At 43.2% G+C, this 18200-nt stretch overlaps 1 protein-coding gene across 1 annotated transcript in view; it reads left to right on the forward strand.

The window, feature by feature from the left end:
- The first annotated feature begins 588 nt into the window (after positions 1-588).
- The window catches only part of mrps5 (mitochondrial ribosomal protein S5), a 30852-nt gene continuing 13240 nt past the window's right edge, over positions 589-18200 (forward strand). Inside the window, exons 1-6 of the mRNA XM_080016258.1 lie at positions 589-654; positions 4253-4405; positions 6696-6821; positions 6930-7043; positions 7315-7434; positions 17861-17895. Of these exons, the coding sequence (XP_079872384.1) occupies positions 606-654; positions 4253-4405; positions 6696-6821; positions 6930-7043; positions 7315-7434; positions 17861-17895 (597 nt within the window). The 5' untranslated portion in view covers positions 589-605. The remainder of the gene's footprint in view (positions 655-4252; positions 4406-6695; positions 6822-6929; positions 7044-7314; positions 7435-17860; positions 17896-18200) is intronic.

Consider the following 18200-nt stretch of genomic DNA (forward strand, 5'->3'; position numbering starts at 1 on the left):
GCTCCGGCTCCTCATCCCCTGCGCCACACAAAACAAGAGCCTTCTCCAGCGGAAGGCCCTTGTTGAAGTAGAAGTGGCAGGGCAGGGTTACGCAAAAAAAAAAACCAAAACCAGCAACTGAGTAAAGTAACAAAGTATTTTTACCTTGTTACTCTACACAAATCATTTTTATGTTGTTATTTCTTGCTATTCTGAATGGTGTAATATAGTAAGTATGCGTGTCTATGTATATCATATGCACACTAATGAAGCTTAGTCAATTGAAGGGAAGACAAAGAGAGAGACAGAAAAACGTAAAAATACAAATAAACATTTTAATACATACAAATATTTCATGTAAATATATAAAAAGAATCCGGGTCCGCCCCCCCGTTTTGGAACCCCTGTGCTAGTACTGGTGGCACTTTCTTGGGGTGACAGTCTGCCATACAGATTAATTAACTCAATGAAGTGTGTAATTCTATAACTCGGCAATTGTGGTTTTTCATTTTGTAGTAAAATCTATTGTGACAATTTTTTTTATCGTGCGTTGTGTCCCATTTCGATCAGGCAGGTGTCGGACAGCCTTGCGTCACGCCCAACGCCGGACCCGGCAGAAGTCCAAGATGGCGGCGTCCATGCGCGTCTGGTGTGCCCTCCGCATCACGCTGGGAGGTGAGTTATTATTCTTTTTTTAATCTTTTCTTCCACGAGAAACGATCATTTGGAAAGTAAACGTTTTAAGCGGAACGGGGGAAGTGGAGAACTGATCGGCGCGCACGGCGGGGGAGGAAGAGGGAGCCGTGGCTTCATACTGCTCCGAGGTGACCGTCCAGCTGACGTCCAACTTATGTTTGGACACTCGCCGATATGGTTTCCTGATAAAACACGTCCCAGTGTTTTATAAGCGTCTCTGTTCTAATCACAGAGTGGTTTGTAGCTCGTGTTGATTCCGTTATACCGATAAGCGATGTGGGATCCCAGACTTCTCAGGCAGAGTCCACGGTGGACGGTCTTCCCACTTTAATGTTCGTTTGTCCGTCTGTCATGGCTTCGCGCAATATCGTGACGAAATGAATCGGCGTCTTAAAGGCTGAATAACATTTGAGCACTGCGCTTGTCGCCACATAATCATGAATAGTCATAAAACCATAACGAATTATTGCTCCTCAAAAATCCCTCGTCTTAATATCTTATGAAAGCATATGAATAGATAAAATATTCACATTACCATTTGTCTTTTATGGATAACGAATGCGCAGGGGAGACATGTGATTTTTGTCAACTTATTACTAAAATACACAACACATGTAATCATAGAAATACAATAAATGTTCTCAATAATCAAGATACACAATGTACTATGTTCACAACAGGCCACCCATCTTGTGCTCCACCACCATAGCCAATGCTACGCCTCACTTGTGCCTAGATTTCGGACCGAACACGTATTTTAATTCACATTATCTAATCAGAAAAGCTAGAAGCATGAAATTCAATTAGCTTCTACATTATGGGTAAAAACATTTTGCATTCGCTTGAGATATTCCCCATCTCCCTTGCTGATAAATAGTGTGCAACAAATAGGCAATGATAACACTTTTTTTTTAAACAAAATGTTTATTTATACTTAAAATTTTATAGTAAATATAAAAGGGAAGGACTAAAAACAGTTAGGCAAACCAACCTAAAAATGATAAATCATGGCATCATGTGCATCCACATAGAGGAGTCTCCAAAAAGAATAAAATCAATAAATAAGATAGAAATACGGTTTCTGGTTTTCACAATTTAATCAGTACAGCGCCTTATCACCTTGGTAATCTAAAATAAGAAATTACAGGAGCCCATCTGTTTACAAACATCTGTCTTTACAAGGAGTTTTCTTGTTATTTTTTCCATTGAGTACACTTTCATTAACCTGTCTTGCCACTGATGTCTGGTGGGTGGCAGTGGTTTGAGCCAAGATAAAGTTATCTTTTTTTTTTGCCACCAATAAAAGGGTATGCAACAAGTAAACCTTTGTTATCCATTACTCCATCAGGGACTGCTCATGCAATATGGTACAATGGGATTAGTGGGAGATCAATGTTAAAAATAGAAAATATTTCTTTAAATCTTATTTATTATAATTATTTATTTTGTTTGAGTCCCTTCCTAGTATGACTTAAATTTTGGACAATCCCAGAAAATGTATGGGTGATCCCCGACCTTCTCTCTACCACAGATTTGTTTTATTTCTGTCATATTTTTATACAATTACCTTTAGAATTCCAGTTGAATTCTTTCTGCAGTGGGCTAGGGTTGCTGCGGTTACTGGTGTCACGTGGTGTTCAGGCATGCACCAATTACATGACATGCCCACTGCAGCCACCATTTTTTTTTTTTATAGAAATAAAACCAATTTAGTTAATTTTCGTATAAAGTAAAATCTTCTATTTTATAAAATACTAAGCGTGTTATCAATACTCTACTCTTTGTAGTCTGTCGCTACAAAAGGGAAAGTGGCTGCTTTGTGCATGTACAGCTGAGTCGCAGCACAGTCTGCGGAGTCACATTTAATTTATCATTTAAATGATTTTAAATTTTCCCCTTCAAACATTTGGTCAATTGTAATAAGTCTTGTCTCCGCCCACTCCCTTGAGTCCAGTGTCTAATTTACATGGCAGAAAATCCACATTCCACATTTCTCCAGCTTTTTTGCTCCAAAGTCTGTAACGTCTCGGGCGGCGTTAGTGAACATTAATCTTTTTTCTAATCCCAGTCAATTCATCTCCTCAATTTGCATTTACCACTCGACCATTTGTGGGGATTAAGGCCTCCTCATAACATGTTTTTCAAATAACTAATGATGCAGCGATTGCCTTGGGCACAATTCTTAACAGGGTTTAAACATACTCAAATGCATTGGCGAAGGACAGTGTAAAAAATTGCCACCAGCATAACTTTCCCCAGAGCTGTCAAACGCACCGCTGCGCCCATCTCTCCACGGTGTATAAAGACACCCATGACATCACTGTGGACCATTTGTTCCTCTCTGCCATCACCTTGCATCGTAAAACAAAATCTATGGTGTCGTAGGAGCTGATATGATAGAGCTGTACCTGGAGCATTGAGGTCGGAACAGCCAAGCTTTTTTTTTTTTACTTCCTAAAATCCTGGCCCTATTCCGAGGGGGAGCAGAGCTGTTCAGATCGCGGGCGCCCCCAGTGTGCCTCTCCATTCTTGCCTGTCTCATTCTTCCTCTGCAATCCTATATGGGATTATTTTGGTTTTAAACCGGATGAACTGGCAAGCCGAAGATGTAAAATAAGTTATTTGTCATCTTTGCAAACGCAGCCCAGGAAGGAGCACTGGGTTGCAGCACGGAGGTTCTGGTAAAACCCTCACTTAATTGGCAGGTTTTTTTTTTTGTTGTTTTTTTTTGGCCACTTTCTCAAATCCCACAACAATGGACAAACAGCCGAGGAGCAAAATAAAAGTATCAAATCGTGTAATTAACCCGGAGAAAGCCCTTCTGGGTCTGCTCCCCGGAGGAGGCGGCGGGTGCAGCTTCCCCGGGGACTGGCCCTCCACCCCCTGTTATAACAGGTGTGTGTGAGTGTGCTCTGCATCGGCGTGTTGCTCCTGCAATATCTGAACCGAACCACAGGAAGAAAGAAGGAGAGAGTCAGTTTTAGAATGACTGGGAAACTGGGTTTACGGTGATTTATTTCTTCTTTTTGTGGGTTTCTCAAGAGGGGGGAAAAGCACCGGATGCGGCTAAAGCAGAATGCCAGCCAAAAAAAACCAACACCGATGGATTCATCACAGATTGCCTATATATTTGTCCAATCGCCCAAGCCGAGAATGTGCCAAAATTATACAAATTGATAAATAAAACTAGTCCTATTGTTAGAAGGAAAGCATAATTCCTAAACACAACATAATATACCAATTACTAAACCTTAAATTGTCTTTAAAAATGTATTTGGCTGCCAGCACTGAATTTCTTTGAATAGTTTAGAACTGAAATTGCTTTCGATTTATTGAATTCAGGAATTTTGTCATAGAAGTGTACACAGAAAAGCACATTAATAATGACATGCAATAGTCCTTTTTGACTTTTCTCTCTCTGTGTGTGTGTGTGTGTGTGTGTGTGTGTGTGTGTGTGTGTGTGTGTGTGTGTGTGTGTGTGTGTGTGTGTGTGTGTGTGTGTGTGTGTGTGTGTGTGTGTGTGTGTGTGTGTGTGTAAGCTGCCGTCTATATTTTGACGTCTGCGGCTCTCTTTCAGGTGCAGTGCCAGTCCGTGCCATCGGGGGAGCTCTCACCTCCACCTCGTCAGTCAGTCGAGCCTCGGCGCTCCCTCTCCACAGGAACCTTCAACCTCCTGCTGTCTCTGCTGCATCAGGGCAGAGTGTCCGACATGGAAGCTTCTTCAACAAGCGTGAGTTTTAAAACCCAGCTAGTATGTAAAATGTTCTAGGATGACATACTACGTCTGGCAAATATCATAGCATATTTACATTTGTTCATTGAGCTGAGTGCTCTTGACAGGTACCATCTGATCTTCCTGATGTTGTGAATCTGCAGGACCGGGAGACATGAAATTTGGTCAGAAAAAGTTAGCCAGTCATCAATCACTACCCCGAGATTTCTAGCAGACTTGGATGGTGTTAATGATGACGAGCTAAAGTATGCACGCATTGGGAAATATGCTGGCATTAATATCCCAGAATGCACTGTGACACGTCAAGGGCACAGCTGTAGATGACTGGTCTAGATGGAAAACGAGAGCTTGGAGAAAGAAGGAAAAACCTGACTCACAATGTTGTAGGGATTTATGTTTACATATTTATATCACCCTAACCTTACTTCTGAGAGGCTGTAAAAGCCCCCTGCTGCTTTGCATTGACTTTTCTTCTTAGATTAATATTTTATTTTTGTGTTTGGCTTATTATTATTTTTATGTTATTTTTCTGTTGTATCCTGGCAGGTTGTGTACTTGGACATAGGCTGCAAATTATTGTAATTGGCGCAGCTATATGATGGTCTACTATGTCCCAAAAGCCATCAGTCTTCTTACTGCTTACTTCTATACTTAAGTACCCTGAATTAGTCATGACATTTTAGTTGATTCATTATCACGTAATTTCGATTAGCAATCTTTCTATTGATCTTTTTATATGGAATATCTTTTCATGCAGTATTTTTTTGTTCATCACTTTCACAGTAAAAAGCTAGAATCGTGTAATCATGCATGTAAGAGATCTTGTGTCTCTGCTGTATCCTTTCAATTCAATTATAAATTGCTTCATTGTAGGGTTCCTGCAGTTACCGGTGTTACACAGTTTTATGCCGATTACATTACTTGACCACTGCCCCTACCGGCGTTTTTTTATTATTTTTTAATAGAAATAAAGCCCATCTCGTTAATTTTTGCATATCAGCGGGCACGTTCATCAAATCAGATTTGTAAAATACCAAGCGTGTTATCAATATTTAGTTGGACGCTACAAAACTCAAAGTGAAAGTGTCTGCTTTGTGCGCTCACAGCAGATCGCAGCACCGTCTGCGATGTCAGATTTTACTTATCACGGGAGGAGAGAAGAGAAAGAAGGCTATCGAAGACCCTAGATCGGTACCTGTCTCCATGCCTAATCTCCATGCGTGATTTGCAGGGGAGATCTCCGTCCCCGTCTCAGATAACACATTGAGAACATTGTATTTTTTATTGTAGATGTATTTTTATTTTAGATGTTTTTTTTATTTAACTTTTTATTTTTCTCCGAAAAAGAAAAAGCAGCACCGTGCATAACAGGGATACCCCCCCCACACACACATACACACGCTGTAAAATGTCCGGTGCTACCGAGTTTATTAATTGGTGGGGAAAAATTCTCACTGTGGCATCCCTACTACCTATACACTTATACTGCCAAAACGCAACACCACAGACATCTTATATAATTAATATGCACGATATAAAATTGACAATAATAAATACAATAAATATAGCTGCAGGCAACACTACACAGGGTCCAGTTTAGTCATGTCAGACACGCATTACAGTTTTAGAGGTTCCGAAGGTCCGTAATCTGCGCTCTGTGGTTAAATGCGGGGCGGACCGAGGAACTTCCACGGATTCTTTCTTTAATCACTCATCTTCCGTGGGATGGTGGCCGTGCCGGGTTTGGGTTGGAAGGATTGTGAGTTACAGTTCAAATTGGCGTTTTAGGAAGAGCCGCCACGTCGGCTCCGGGGGACCTCATCCCCACTGCGTGCTGCCCTGCAGGAGAGCGCTGCGGCTGGGGTGCGACGGAGGAAGCACCGGCGCTCCTGCTGTACGATTGGCTATTTGTCACATGTTTAAAGTGACGCATTTACGCGGGTTTACGAAGGTAATCAAACGTACTTAAATTTAGTGGTGACTTCTTTCATTGGATTACATTTTCAATAAGTCACGTCTCTTTGAAAGACGAAAAACGTTGTTGCATTCCTGTGAGAAATTACCACATCACGGCTTTACTTTTTCTGATGCCTCGCTGGATCCTCAATGCATCACTCACTCGCACAGTCGAGTGGACTTGACTCGACGTGGTCACGAGTTTTTGTGGACTGTTTTTTCGTATTGTATGTTTCTAAGCTGTTTATCGCTCTCCATCTCTCCCTGTGTTCTGTATGTCTCTCTGTTAGTTGCCCGCTCTCAGTAACAGAGTAATCTCCTTCTCCTTCAGTGACGGCGGAGGAGCTATGGAGAGGAGTTTTGGCAGAAAGTGGAGCAGGGGCAAAGAAGGGCAGAGGAAAGAGGACTAAACGCAAACTGAAAAAAGATCTCAACAGAGGACAGAGCCTTGGAGATGGTGAGACAGCCATCTTCCTGCCTGCCTGCCTGCCTGCCTGCCTCTCTGCAGACCTGTGCTCTTGCCTGTCTGTCTGACTACTCATCTGTTTGCCTGTTTCTCCCCAAGGCCGAGGTGGCTTCCTGTGGCCTGGTCTCAATGCCCCGGTGTTTAAAGGAGGAGCTCAGCAGATTATGTCGCGACGAGGAGAGACCGAGCAGCAGGAGATGCAAGCAGAGCTTTGTACGTCACTTCCTATCTGGCAGTGTTCCGACGTGCTAGTTGAACACATGACTGCCATCACTCCAACTGCCAGCATTCCAAAACGCCAGTGGAGCGTGTGACCAGCATCACTTCCGATGTGACAGCATTCCAACACACCAGTGGAACACCTAAACATTAATTCATTGATTAATTATCATAAATTAACACAGATTTATTATCACTGGCTGGAGGTTAGAAGAATTTACCAAATTGTACGATAACGCTGTGTGGTGTCACTTCCTGTGTACAGTGCGTCAAAGAGACGAGTGGGATAGGAAGAGGAGGATGAAGGTGAAGAGGGAGAGAGGATGGACAGGAAACTCCTGGGGGGGGATCAGTCTCGGGTCGCCTGACCCCGGACCCAACGGAGGTCAGAGACACACACTGGAACACATCATACAACACAACACACACACACACACACACACACACACACACACACACACACACACACACACACACACACACACACACACACACACACACACACACACACACACACACACACACACACACACACACACACACACATATATATAAAAGACATACAGACAGATGTGGACAAATTTGTTGGTACCCTTACAGATCATTGAATCAATGCTTCATTCCTCCTGAAAAGTTCCATAGATGTTCGATAGGATTCAGATCAGGGCTCATAGAAGGCCACTTCAGAATAGTCCAATGTTTTGTTCTTATCCATTCTTGGGTGCTTTTAGCTGTATGTTTTGGGTCATTATCCAGTTGGAGAACCCATTATCAGCTTTCTGACACTGGGCGGTACGCTTCGCTCCAGAATGCCTTGATAGTCTTGAGATTTCATTGTGCCCTGCACAGATTCAAGGCACCCTGTGCCAGACGCAGTGACGCAGCCCCAAAACATAAGAGTCTCCTCCATGTTTCACAGTAGGTATGGTGTTCCTTTCTTTGAAAGCTTATTTTTTTCGTCTGTGAACATGGAGCTGATGTGACTTGCCAAAAAGCTCAAATTTTGACTCATCTATTCAAAGGACATTCTCCCAGAGGTATTGTGGGTTGTCAATATGCATTTTAGCTAATTCCAGTCTGCCTTTTTTATGTCATTCTTTCAAAAGTGGAGTCCTCCTGGGTCTTCTTCCATGAAGCCCACTGTCACTCCAAAAAGTGACAGATGGTGTGATCAGACACAGATGTACCTTAACCTTGGAGTTCAGCTTGTACCTCTTTGGAAGTTGTCCTTGGCTCTTTTTCTACCATTCTCACTAGCCTTCTGTTCAATCTGGGGTCGATTTTTCTCCTGCCGCCGTGTCCAGGGATGTTGGCTACAATCCCATGGACCTTAAACTTCTTAATAATATTTGCGGCTGTCGTCACAGGAACATCAAGCTCAGACAAGTCTCTTCTTTGCTTTCTCTGGTCCATGTTCCATGTGGTGCACATGATTATACCAAACAGCAGAGTGACTACTTTTCTCCATTTAAATACCAAACAGCAGAGTGACTACTTTTCTCCATTTAAATATGCTGAATGAGTGATATGATTGAAGACATGTGTGATACCTATTAAAGAAAACAGTTTGTTTTAAATATCACTATGATCCATATATTTATAATCTTTCCAAAGGGGTACCAACAAATCTGTACAGGCCATTTTAGAATATAATTGATCTCTTTGGCAATAGTTAATCTTTTTTTCACAGTTTCTTTGCTTTTACTCTGACATACCAAAAGCATGCAGGTATACATGGAAAAACTGCTTTAATTTCATCACATTTCAGGATGAATGAAGCATTGTTTCGATGAGCTTTAAGGGTACCAACAAATTTGTCCACGTCTTTATATACAGTATACATTATCGTAGTCGTGGCTCCGCCCCTTGCTGTCGTCTGCGCGGACGCTCTGTGTCCATTGCGCACGATTTTAGTTTTTTTTTTTTATTTTACATCGCTATGTCCGTCAAAAACTCAACGGCAGTGATATCCTACGACGGCGATGCACTCATGGAAATAAAAAAAATCCCTGAAAGAACAACTTTGGGACTTTTTATCCCTGGCTCAGAGTGGCCGGCGGAGATTTCACGCACCAGCGCTCCCAACCAGAAAAACAACAACAACAATGGAGCCACTGTTCCAAGGGGGCGGCGATGAAGGAAGCCCCACATAAGCGACGCGGCATCAAGATCAGAATGAGGACACAACCATACCGTCCACCTCTTCTTTGCCAATGTCCAGGCCCTTGAGAACAAGAAAGATAACCTTTGTGCTAGGATTACATTCCAACGGGATTTGAGAAACTGTGTCCTCTGCCTGACGTAGACATGGGTGAACCCCCTGGTGCCGTACCACGCCATACGTCCAGCCGAGTCCTTCTCCGTGTTGCGCGACGACAGGTCGGGGAAATTGAAGGGTGGTGGTGTCTGCCTCATTATAAACAGCCGCTGGTGTAACCCCAACAAGACACTCCCGCTCCTGCTCACTGAACCTGGAACAGCTGACCGTCTCATGCCATTCATTCTACCTCCCCGGAAATTCAGCACAGTCATCATCACAGCCGTTTATATTCTACTGCAAGTGGACACCAACACAGCACTATCGGACCTGTATGATGTCTTGTGAGGACTTCAGAACGAACGTCCCGATGCGGCTGTAGTAGTGGCTGGGGACATAAACAGGCGAAGGATAATTACGACGAAGGACGTAAAGCGGTGGTTGGACCAATCGGAGGCCGTGCTTCAGGATGCTCTGACGTAGTCTGGGACATGTTCCAATCAGGTTCCAGTGACGTCAGCGAGTTTATGAAAGTAGATCTGAGCTTCATAGCTACGCTAGCAGACAGTATCGTTCTCATGGTGAAAGTTTGGGTATTTCCTAACCAAAAATAGCAGGTTGATAAATTAATCCGCGGCGCTCTGAATGCTGATGGCCCCTGACAAAGACTGTCTTGTATCCGTAAATATGGACAATTACAAAGCGACGTCATACAATCTGCGGATGGCAATGAAGGACGCTAAATGGATCTACAGGGGTACAGTGGAGCAACCGATGGAGCAACGGGACACCAGACACTTGTGGCAGCAGCGGTGGACTATTACGAACTACAAGAGCAGCCCCTCCCTAGCCACTCTAGTGCCAGGACAACAGCCTGCTCCTGAACGTCAGCAAAACTAAGGAGGTGATTGTGGACTTTAGGAGGGGATTACAACCGAGGCCCGCGCGCCGGTGGTGACTAATGGGGCTTCTGTCGACAGGGTAAGTAGCCTAAAGTACTTGGAGTCCACATCATGGAGGAATTAACATGGTCTTTACATTCAGATATTCTGATGAGAAAGGTGAGGCAGCATCTTTACCACCTCAGTCCGCTGAAGAAATTCAGGGTCTCTGAGGATCTCAAGTCCTTCTACTCTGGAGCAGAGGAGAGCATCCTGACAGGCAACATTGTTGCCTGGTTTGGGAACTGTACTGATCAAGAAAGGCGGGCCCTGGAGAGGATGGTGTGTTCAGCTGAACGTGTTACTGGAACTACCCTCCCCTCCCTGCAGGACTTATACACCAGGAGGTGTAGCAGCAGAGCCCACAGGATCATGAAGGATCCTCATCACCCCAACAACGGACTGTTCCAGCTGCTGTGGGCGGGCAAGCGCCTCCGCAGTAACAGCGACGACAGAGAAACTGAGACAGTTTCTTCCCGCAAGCCATAAGGACTGTCAATGCTGAACTTACCAGGGGTCCTCACTGAGACACACACAGGCCCCACTGCACTGCATGTAGCATACTGTATCACTATTATGGGTTATGGCATACTGTGCTGTATTCTGTATCACTGTACTGGGTTACTGCATACTGCGCTGTATTACTGTTGTTTTCGGTGTTACTGTATTCATGTGTCGTACTGTTGCATACTGGACTGTATATCTCCACACACTACCTCATTTTATTCACATGACACTTTACTGCACATATCTACAGTATATATACAAACAGCCTATCCCATATACATAGGTCTCTTCCCTTTACTTCTATTTTGTACCCCCACTCTTTATTACATGTTTGAGTCTTATTTTATTTCATATTCTATTCACAAACTGCATTACGTTTTCAGGAATCAGTTAGTTTCAGTTAATTAGCTCGGTAGAAATTAGGTTAGCTATTGTGTTCAGTTTCTAACTTATTGTGCATAATCTCTGGGTGAATTGCAATGACATTTCACTGCATATATGTATGTATATGTGACACACCGCAGCAAAACTCGCATTGTCACGCATTTCTAAAATGGCCAGGAGCGGCCAAATAAGTTGAAAAAACCTTTCTAAAAGGAAAATTTGATTTTTCCAGATTCGTGTTCCTTTATGTTTTTTTGTTTTTTGTTTTTTTTTAAACATATTTTCAAAACAGAGTTTGATTTATAAATTGCAGAAAATGTTAAATCGCAGAGTTCAATATTCCCGTCAGATTACATGGGGAAACATGGTTCACTTACAGAGACGCTGAATAGTGCTGAACAACACAGAGCGACCGTTTCCTTTAAAGCGACCGTCCAGGTGAAGATCATCCATATTTCATGTAATGTGAAGTCACAATGTGAAACCATTTTGATAGAGTTCAACCTTTAAATCGTACTACTTTTACATACACTGAGACATTATTGTCTCGGGGGCATAGACCAACGAAGAAGTAATGCGACGTCACTTCAATCCACTTCACTTGTCTGTGAAAACTTTCGTCTCTGTTGTAATGGATCACGAGAAGCAGATCTACTTCATACTGCGGACCAAATCAGTGTAAGCAGCGCATACTGGACTTAATTTTTCGCGATGATGGTCAGTTCTCTGACAGCGATGCTGAATCTGATACCGGCGTTATCCCGGATTTGGAGAACCTTTCAAACAGCGGATTTCAAACTGAATGTGACGATGAAACAGAATATTTTCAAGAACCACCGAAGGAGACCGACGACACGCCCGTTGTTGTTACAGAAGAAGTTGATGACGTGATGAAGTCCCTTTGCAGATTATGAAGTAGTTATGGACAAGATTCTCAAGTTGACCTGCAAATGCAGCCAGTGATGAAAGAAAATGAAAAGAGGCAGCCCCAAACAGGCTCTCAGAATGTAGCTAGGGTAGATTTGGGGTTATTCAACATAATTCCAAGAATTTTGAAGATATAGGGCTGATATACAGAGACTCATATTATTGATGTACTCTACATTTTGTTTTTTTGTCCGTACTTTTAAACTCCTAAATAATTGCACTTCATAAAACTTGTATATTTGTCTTCTTTCGGCTTCTCCCTTTAGGGGTCGACACAGTGGTATATTATTACTGTTAAATCCAAGATTCAAGAGGTTTATTCATTACATAAATATACATCCATACATATATGGAGTGAAATTAAATCCTTTTTAAAAACAAAAGATGTTGCCTGTCTGACGCTGTTCGACATTCCCTCAAAACACAAGAACAATGCGGAGGTTGCCCTCACTCAGCAGGGTGTCAAGTGGCCATGTGACAAGTAGCCATGCAGCTTTGTTGGTCCTCCAGCCTATTTGTATTCTGGGAGCTGGCTGAATGACGCCAAGTGTGGGGAAAACTTTGAAGATGATTATCTCAAACGCAGTTTGCCACACACTTGTCATTAACAAGTCATTGCTTTAAAAATGTTTCCTTGATTTGCACAAGTGACACCTTGTTTTGAAGCTCTGATTCTTAACTTTCAAATGATATGGGGGGAAAAAAAGTCAAAAGCCACTGTATTTACCTAACTCTGCAGTGGGTCACATATGTATGTGACAAATAAACCTCTTGACTATTGAATCTATTTTCGCCCCCTCTGCGCATTCAGATCACGTGACACAATGAGTCTGCAACTTTAAACTAAGGCCTTACTATGCCAGCCTGCTCGTGAGTTTATGGAAATGAGAAAATACAAGTTTAACAACAAATGGCTTGAGAATGATGACTCAAGCCGGTGCTGGTAAATGCCTACGAAGCGAACTGCGTGGTATGTCGAAGGCGTTTTAAACTTGGGACAATCATAATCAAGGTGGTGGAATCAATCGCACATGCAGGGTTGAGGGTTAAGCACAAAGAGTATACAAAAGCCCGCCAGCAGACTCCAATTACCCATTTCTGCTCCACTCTTTCCACCGCTAGCAAGGATGTTATCATGGATGTTACAATGGGGAATTCGTAGCCGACAAAGTCATCATCTGACCTCCACACAATTTGTGGCTCTACGCCAACAGTCTGAGGAGGGTGACAAGCCACCACTTATACAGGTCAAATGACAGAATTGAAGACGTGTTCAAAGCCAGGTTTCCAGACTCGGGGCTTGTGCAGGCATTTATATGTAGGAAAGACAAGGTGTGTGTGTTCAGTCAGCATGCTCGACATACAACACAGTATTTGTATGCCATTGCATCTTGGACAGAGTTAGTCTGCAAGTGGAGTTCAACCTCTCAACCTGCAATATCACTTTTTAATCATTCTTTAATCATCAAGAACTGCTTGCAACAGCTCTGTCCTGTGGGATGATGAGAGCACAGCTTTTTGTTACACAGAACCGCCATCAATCCCCCTCTTTGGAAAGCCATCTTACTAGAATTTTGTCTTCAAACAACTCATATCACATCACCCAAGTGGGGGAGAATCACCACACGTGAGACAAATAAACATAGAACCAAACAACAGCATGTACATGGAAAAACAAACATGAAAACAACATCCCAGCGCACCCTGCCCTGCAGCCACGGAAGACCCCCAGCCCCAAGAGAAGCCGGAAGCCTGTGGAGCAAAACTCACACACGACCCTGAGGAGCATAAACCAGTCCCAGAGAACGAGAGGAGACCCTGCACCCCTGAGACGCACACATGCAATCCACCACCACTTGCAGACACGAGATGCAGGCGCAGAATCTGAGCCGTGCCGTGCCGACAGACCGACACTCTGCCTGAGCCGCCTGCCCTGCAGGCGAGCCGGCGGGCCCCTGTGCCCACCAGCCCCCTTCACAAGGGTGAGGCCCTCCCCGCCGCAACCGAACAAACACCCATCTAGCCACAAGCCCCGAACACCCATCCACATAGCAGAGTGCGCTCAGAGCAGGGCACCTGGATGCCGACGCCCAAAGGCCGCCAGATATGTGGATCCTCCACCACCCCCAGCTGAGACAGTCTTTGAAAATAAATTCCCCTCTTTCGTGACTCATGTCATAAAGGGACCTCTGTTCAAAAGTGCAGCAGGGCTTCAGAGCTCAGCGACTGAGTCACTAACATCTGCAGTGCAGCCTGTTCTGCACAGGCATGTTTTGATAGGGCATGCAGTCGTCCTTTTTATTTCCCTGGACTGTGTGCAGCAGCATGACCTGAGAAATAGGATTTCAGTCTCCATGGTTGGACCCAGTGTCAACTGGAAGTTTTTTGTTACATTGATTGTGTTATTTATTTTATGTTACCCTAATTTCCGGACTATAAGCCGCTTCTTTTTATCCACGCTTTGAACCTCGCGGCTTAAGCAATGATGCGGCTAATTTATGGATTTTTCCCGCTTTCACAAGCCTCATGCCGCCAAAAAACTGAGCAAAAAACACATTATGTGACGGTGCTCAGTTTTTTGGCGGCATGAAGCTTTCATTAGACCAATGAAATTGCTGAACGGGTTAAGGTGAAACCATGTAACTGTTTAGTTTACTGTTTAGATTAAATGGAGCGCGCTCAAACTTCCCATCATTTATGGTAGTCATTTCGTCACCCTCATCATGGCAAAGACACAAAGAAATGCATATGATGCAGCTTTCAAGCTGAAGGCGATCGATCTGGCTGTTGGAAAAGGAAATAGAGCTGCTGCACGGGAGCTTGGCCTTAATGAGTCGATGATGCAAAAAGACAACAAAAGCTTTCAGAGGGAAGACAAGCAGATGGCCCGAACTAGAAAGCTCGAAGACTGGGTCAACACACAGAGAGCAGACGGCCGAGGTGTTTCAACTGTGCAGATCTGACTGAAAGCCAAAACAATCGCCACGGCAATGAAGTTTAAGGATTTTAGAGGTGGACCATCGTGGTGGCTGCCAGTGGGTCCTGACAGCGTGGAGCATTGTCAAAAAATCCACTATCATCAACGGGTTTGGAAAGGCTGGACTGCTGCGCGTTGACGAGGGCAGCATGAGCTCAGCGGGGAATTTGCCTCCGGATGAAAGTGACGAGAGCGACAATGAAAACGATCCAACATCGGATGAAGGGATTCTGGGGCTATTCAACTCCGACACCGAAGGAGATGACTTCAGTGGTTTCAGTGCGCAGGAAGGAGGAAGATAGTGACCAATGACTTTCTTGGTAGGCTACTGTTTACCACTAATATTTATTTTGGTTACAAGCCGTGTTTCGTTAAAGCCTGTGTAAAGTTAATTTGTTTCAATGGACCGATAGGCACCTGCGGCTTATAGACATGTGCGGCTTATTTATGTTCAAAATAAATATTTTTTTTTAAATGCAGTGGGTGCGGCTTATATTCAGGTGCGCTTAATAGTCCAGAAATTACGGTAATCTATTTCAGGACCAGTTATGTGATTATCCAGCAGTTTGGAAACTTCTTGTCTCTGGAGGCAGAAGCTGAATCCTCTTCTTTCCAACCCATGCGGACAAGACTGGATGTTTTCCTGCATGGACTCATCAATCCCAGCATTTGCATTATCTGGAAATTGCCGATTTTTGACCTGTTGGAAGTCCCACATATTTAAATCTCTCCGGTCCTAATGTCTGAGGAAAAAAAATCCCCTCAAGGCATAATTTGACTTTGCGCTGGGTGAGCAATAACGATAATTGTCGGCATACTTTTTTTCTTGATGTCGAAATAAAATAGACTCGATCATTTTGATAGAAAAATCCGCAGATCTGTTCATTTCCGCGTTTGGTAAGTTGCAATGGAAAGCCAATCAGTTTGGATGATCAAAAGCTGACCTTTCACCTCAAACTAATGACGTTTGTCGATATAGAAATCAGTCACGGGTCCTCCCTTGTGGACAGGTTGCGCTTGTAAGCACAGTACACACAGACCGGAGGCAGACCGCAGTGTCCCAAAACTCAGAGGCGAAGCAGAAAGATGATGTATTGTTGACAACCGGGACACATTCATCTATAGTTAAGCGATTTATTTATTTATTTTTTGAAGAGATATTTAAGTTCCGACCCAAAGCAGATGGTAAACATCCATTGTGTTAGAGTTAGCGACGAAAATGGACAACACTACAAAGTTCATTATTTGGACCTACTTGCCATGTTTATCTTGGTTTTGATTTGATCAAAATTGTATATAAGTGAAATGTTAAATAAAGCAGCTGCACTTGTTACTTATTGTTCACGAATGGAAATGATTTAATTTCAAGTGTTAATATTCATAATATTTATTTTTAAAATAGCTTAACTGACGCTTAACTCTCCCGTTTGTCCGGGACATTGAAATCCTCCAGGACACGTGGACTCGCACCAGTTTTTTCGTACGGAAACTCTGGTCCATCCTACTCTGAGCTCTGGACTTTCTGCAGGAAACTTCTGCTCCTGTCCCATGGCCAAGCAACGGTTGAGAGGGGCTTCTCTGTAAACAAGAAGGTGGAGGCTAATAACATGCAGGAGGACACAGTTGTTGCTCGGAGGATATGTGACTCTCTGTCTGTGGGAGGGATCTCAAAGTACCTCTGAAGAAGGAGCTACTGGCACCTGCAGCTTCAGCAAGGCCTCGTTCTAGGCTACACCTTGACTAAGAAAAGAGAGAGGGGGAGCAATTTGCAAATAGGAAAGAGAAAAGTTGCAGAGGACCACCTTGAGCAGCTCAAAAAGAAGACACTGAGGTAGTAAACAGCCTGAAAGAAGATTCAGACAAACTGGCAGAGCGAGCTAAGGGGAAATCAGGCACACTCATTGCCCAGCTCATCACCAAGTCCAACATACTTGGGAAGCGATACAAAGAAAATGTCACAGAATTCAAAGAGGTTGAGACAGAGCTGGAAAATGAATCAGCCGAACTCGGGCGTATGCCATAATGTCCACTCGGGCATTTTCTCTCTTTTCGCTACCTTCCCTTTCCCTGTTCTCGCTCCCCTCAGAATTCCTGTTTCATTTCAAATGAAAATTCTGCATTTAAGTTTTTACAATCTCTCAGGTAGGCCTAAGGTTTTTAATTAGCCAGGATATAAATCAAGCTGCTATTGCTATTTGGCCAGTGACAACTCATAAGCAAGAAGGATGGTACATCGGCTTTTTTATATATTGCTTATTTTTTTCTTAAAAAAAACACTATTCTCGTTACTTGATTTGATTAGCATTATTTTCAGGGGACCTCATTTTAGACCAAGGCTCCACATATGGCATAAAATGGTGAAGGATCTAAAAAGCACTTTGGCCTTTGGTTTGGTTTGCACACAACTCTGTCACTTTTGATTTCTGGGTTATTGTCTGCTGATATTAAATGTTCTGGTAATATGGTAATAATGAATATAATTTGGGACAATATTTTTAATTAATTAATAAACACAATTAGAAAATGTTCAACCAGACTGACATCAATGTGTTTACTTGGAAAGAGTATATTTTCACTTTTGATGTGTATTTCCATTGCAAGTTTTGTATTCAATTGAATATAGAGTGGTATTATAATAACCTTAAGTCTTAGATTTAACTTTTACCGACCTGTAGATACCCTGCACTGGTACACAATAGACACACTAACACACACTGACAACACACCGTAAGACAATGTAAGACACCCTGTTAGACAATTCAGCATACACACTAACACAGTGTAACAGTAACACGTCACTGCCATTTTCTCTCCACAGAAACATATGAAGACTTTGATTCTCGTGTGATCGAGGTCAGTGTGTTTCACCTTCTATCTGTGTGTGTGTGTGTGTGTGTGTGTGTGTGTGTGTGTGTGTGTGTGTGTGTGTGTGTGTGTGTGTGTGTGTGTGTGTGTGTGTGTGTGTGTGTGTGTGTGTGTGTGTGTGTGTCACTGGGTCTGAAATGCCATTGTCACTAGCACACTACTTGGTACGCCACACTCGTGTTTGGTACATCTGAAACCACAGTATGCATCAGTTAACACACTCCAAATTTTGGTTCCATAGAAATGGATGGGGGCGTGCGTGTGCGCTTCCTTTACTTAATGTAAAAGCCTTT

Source organism: Zeus faber, assembly GCF_960531495.2.
Source record: "Zeus faber genome assembly, chromosome: 16".
Classification (NCBI taxonomy): Eukaryota; Metazoa; Chordata; class Actinopteri; order Zeiformes; family Zeidae; genus Zeus; species Zeus faber.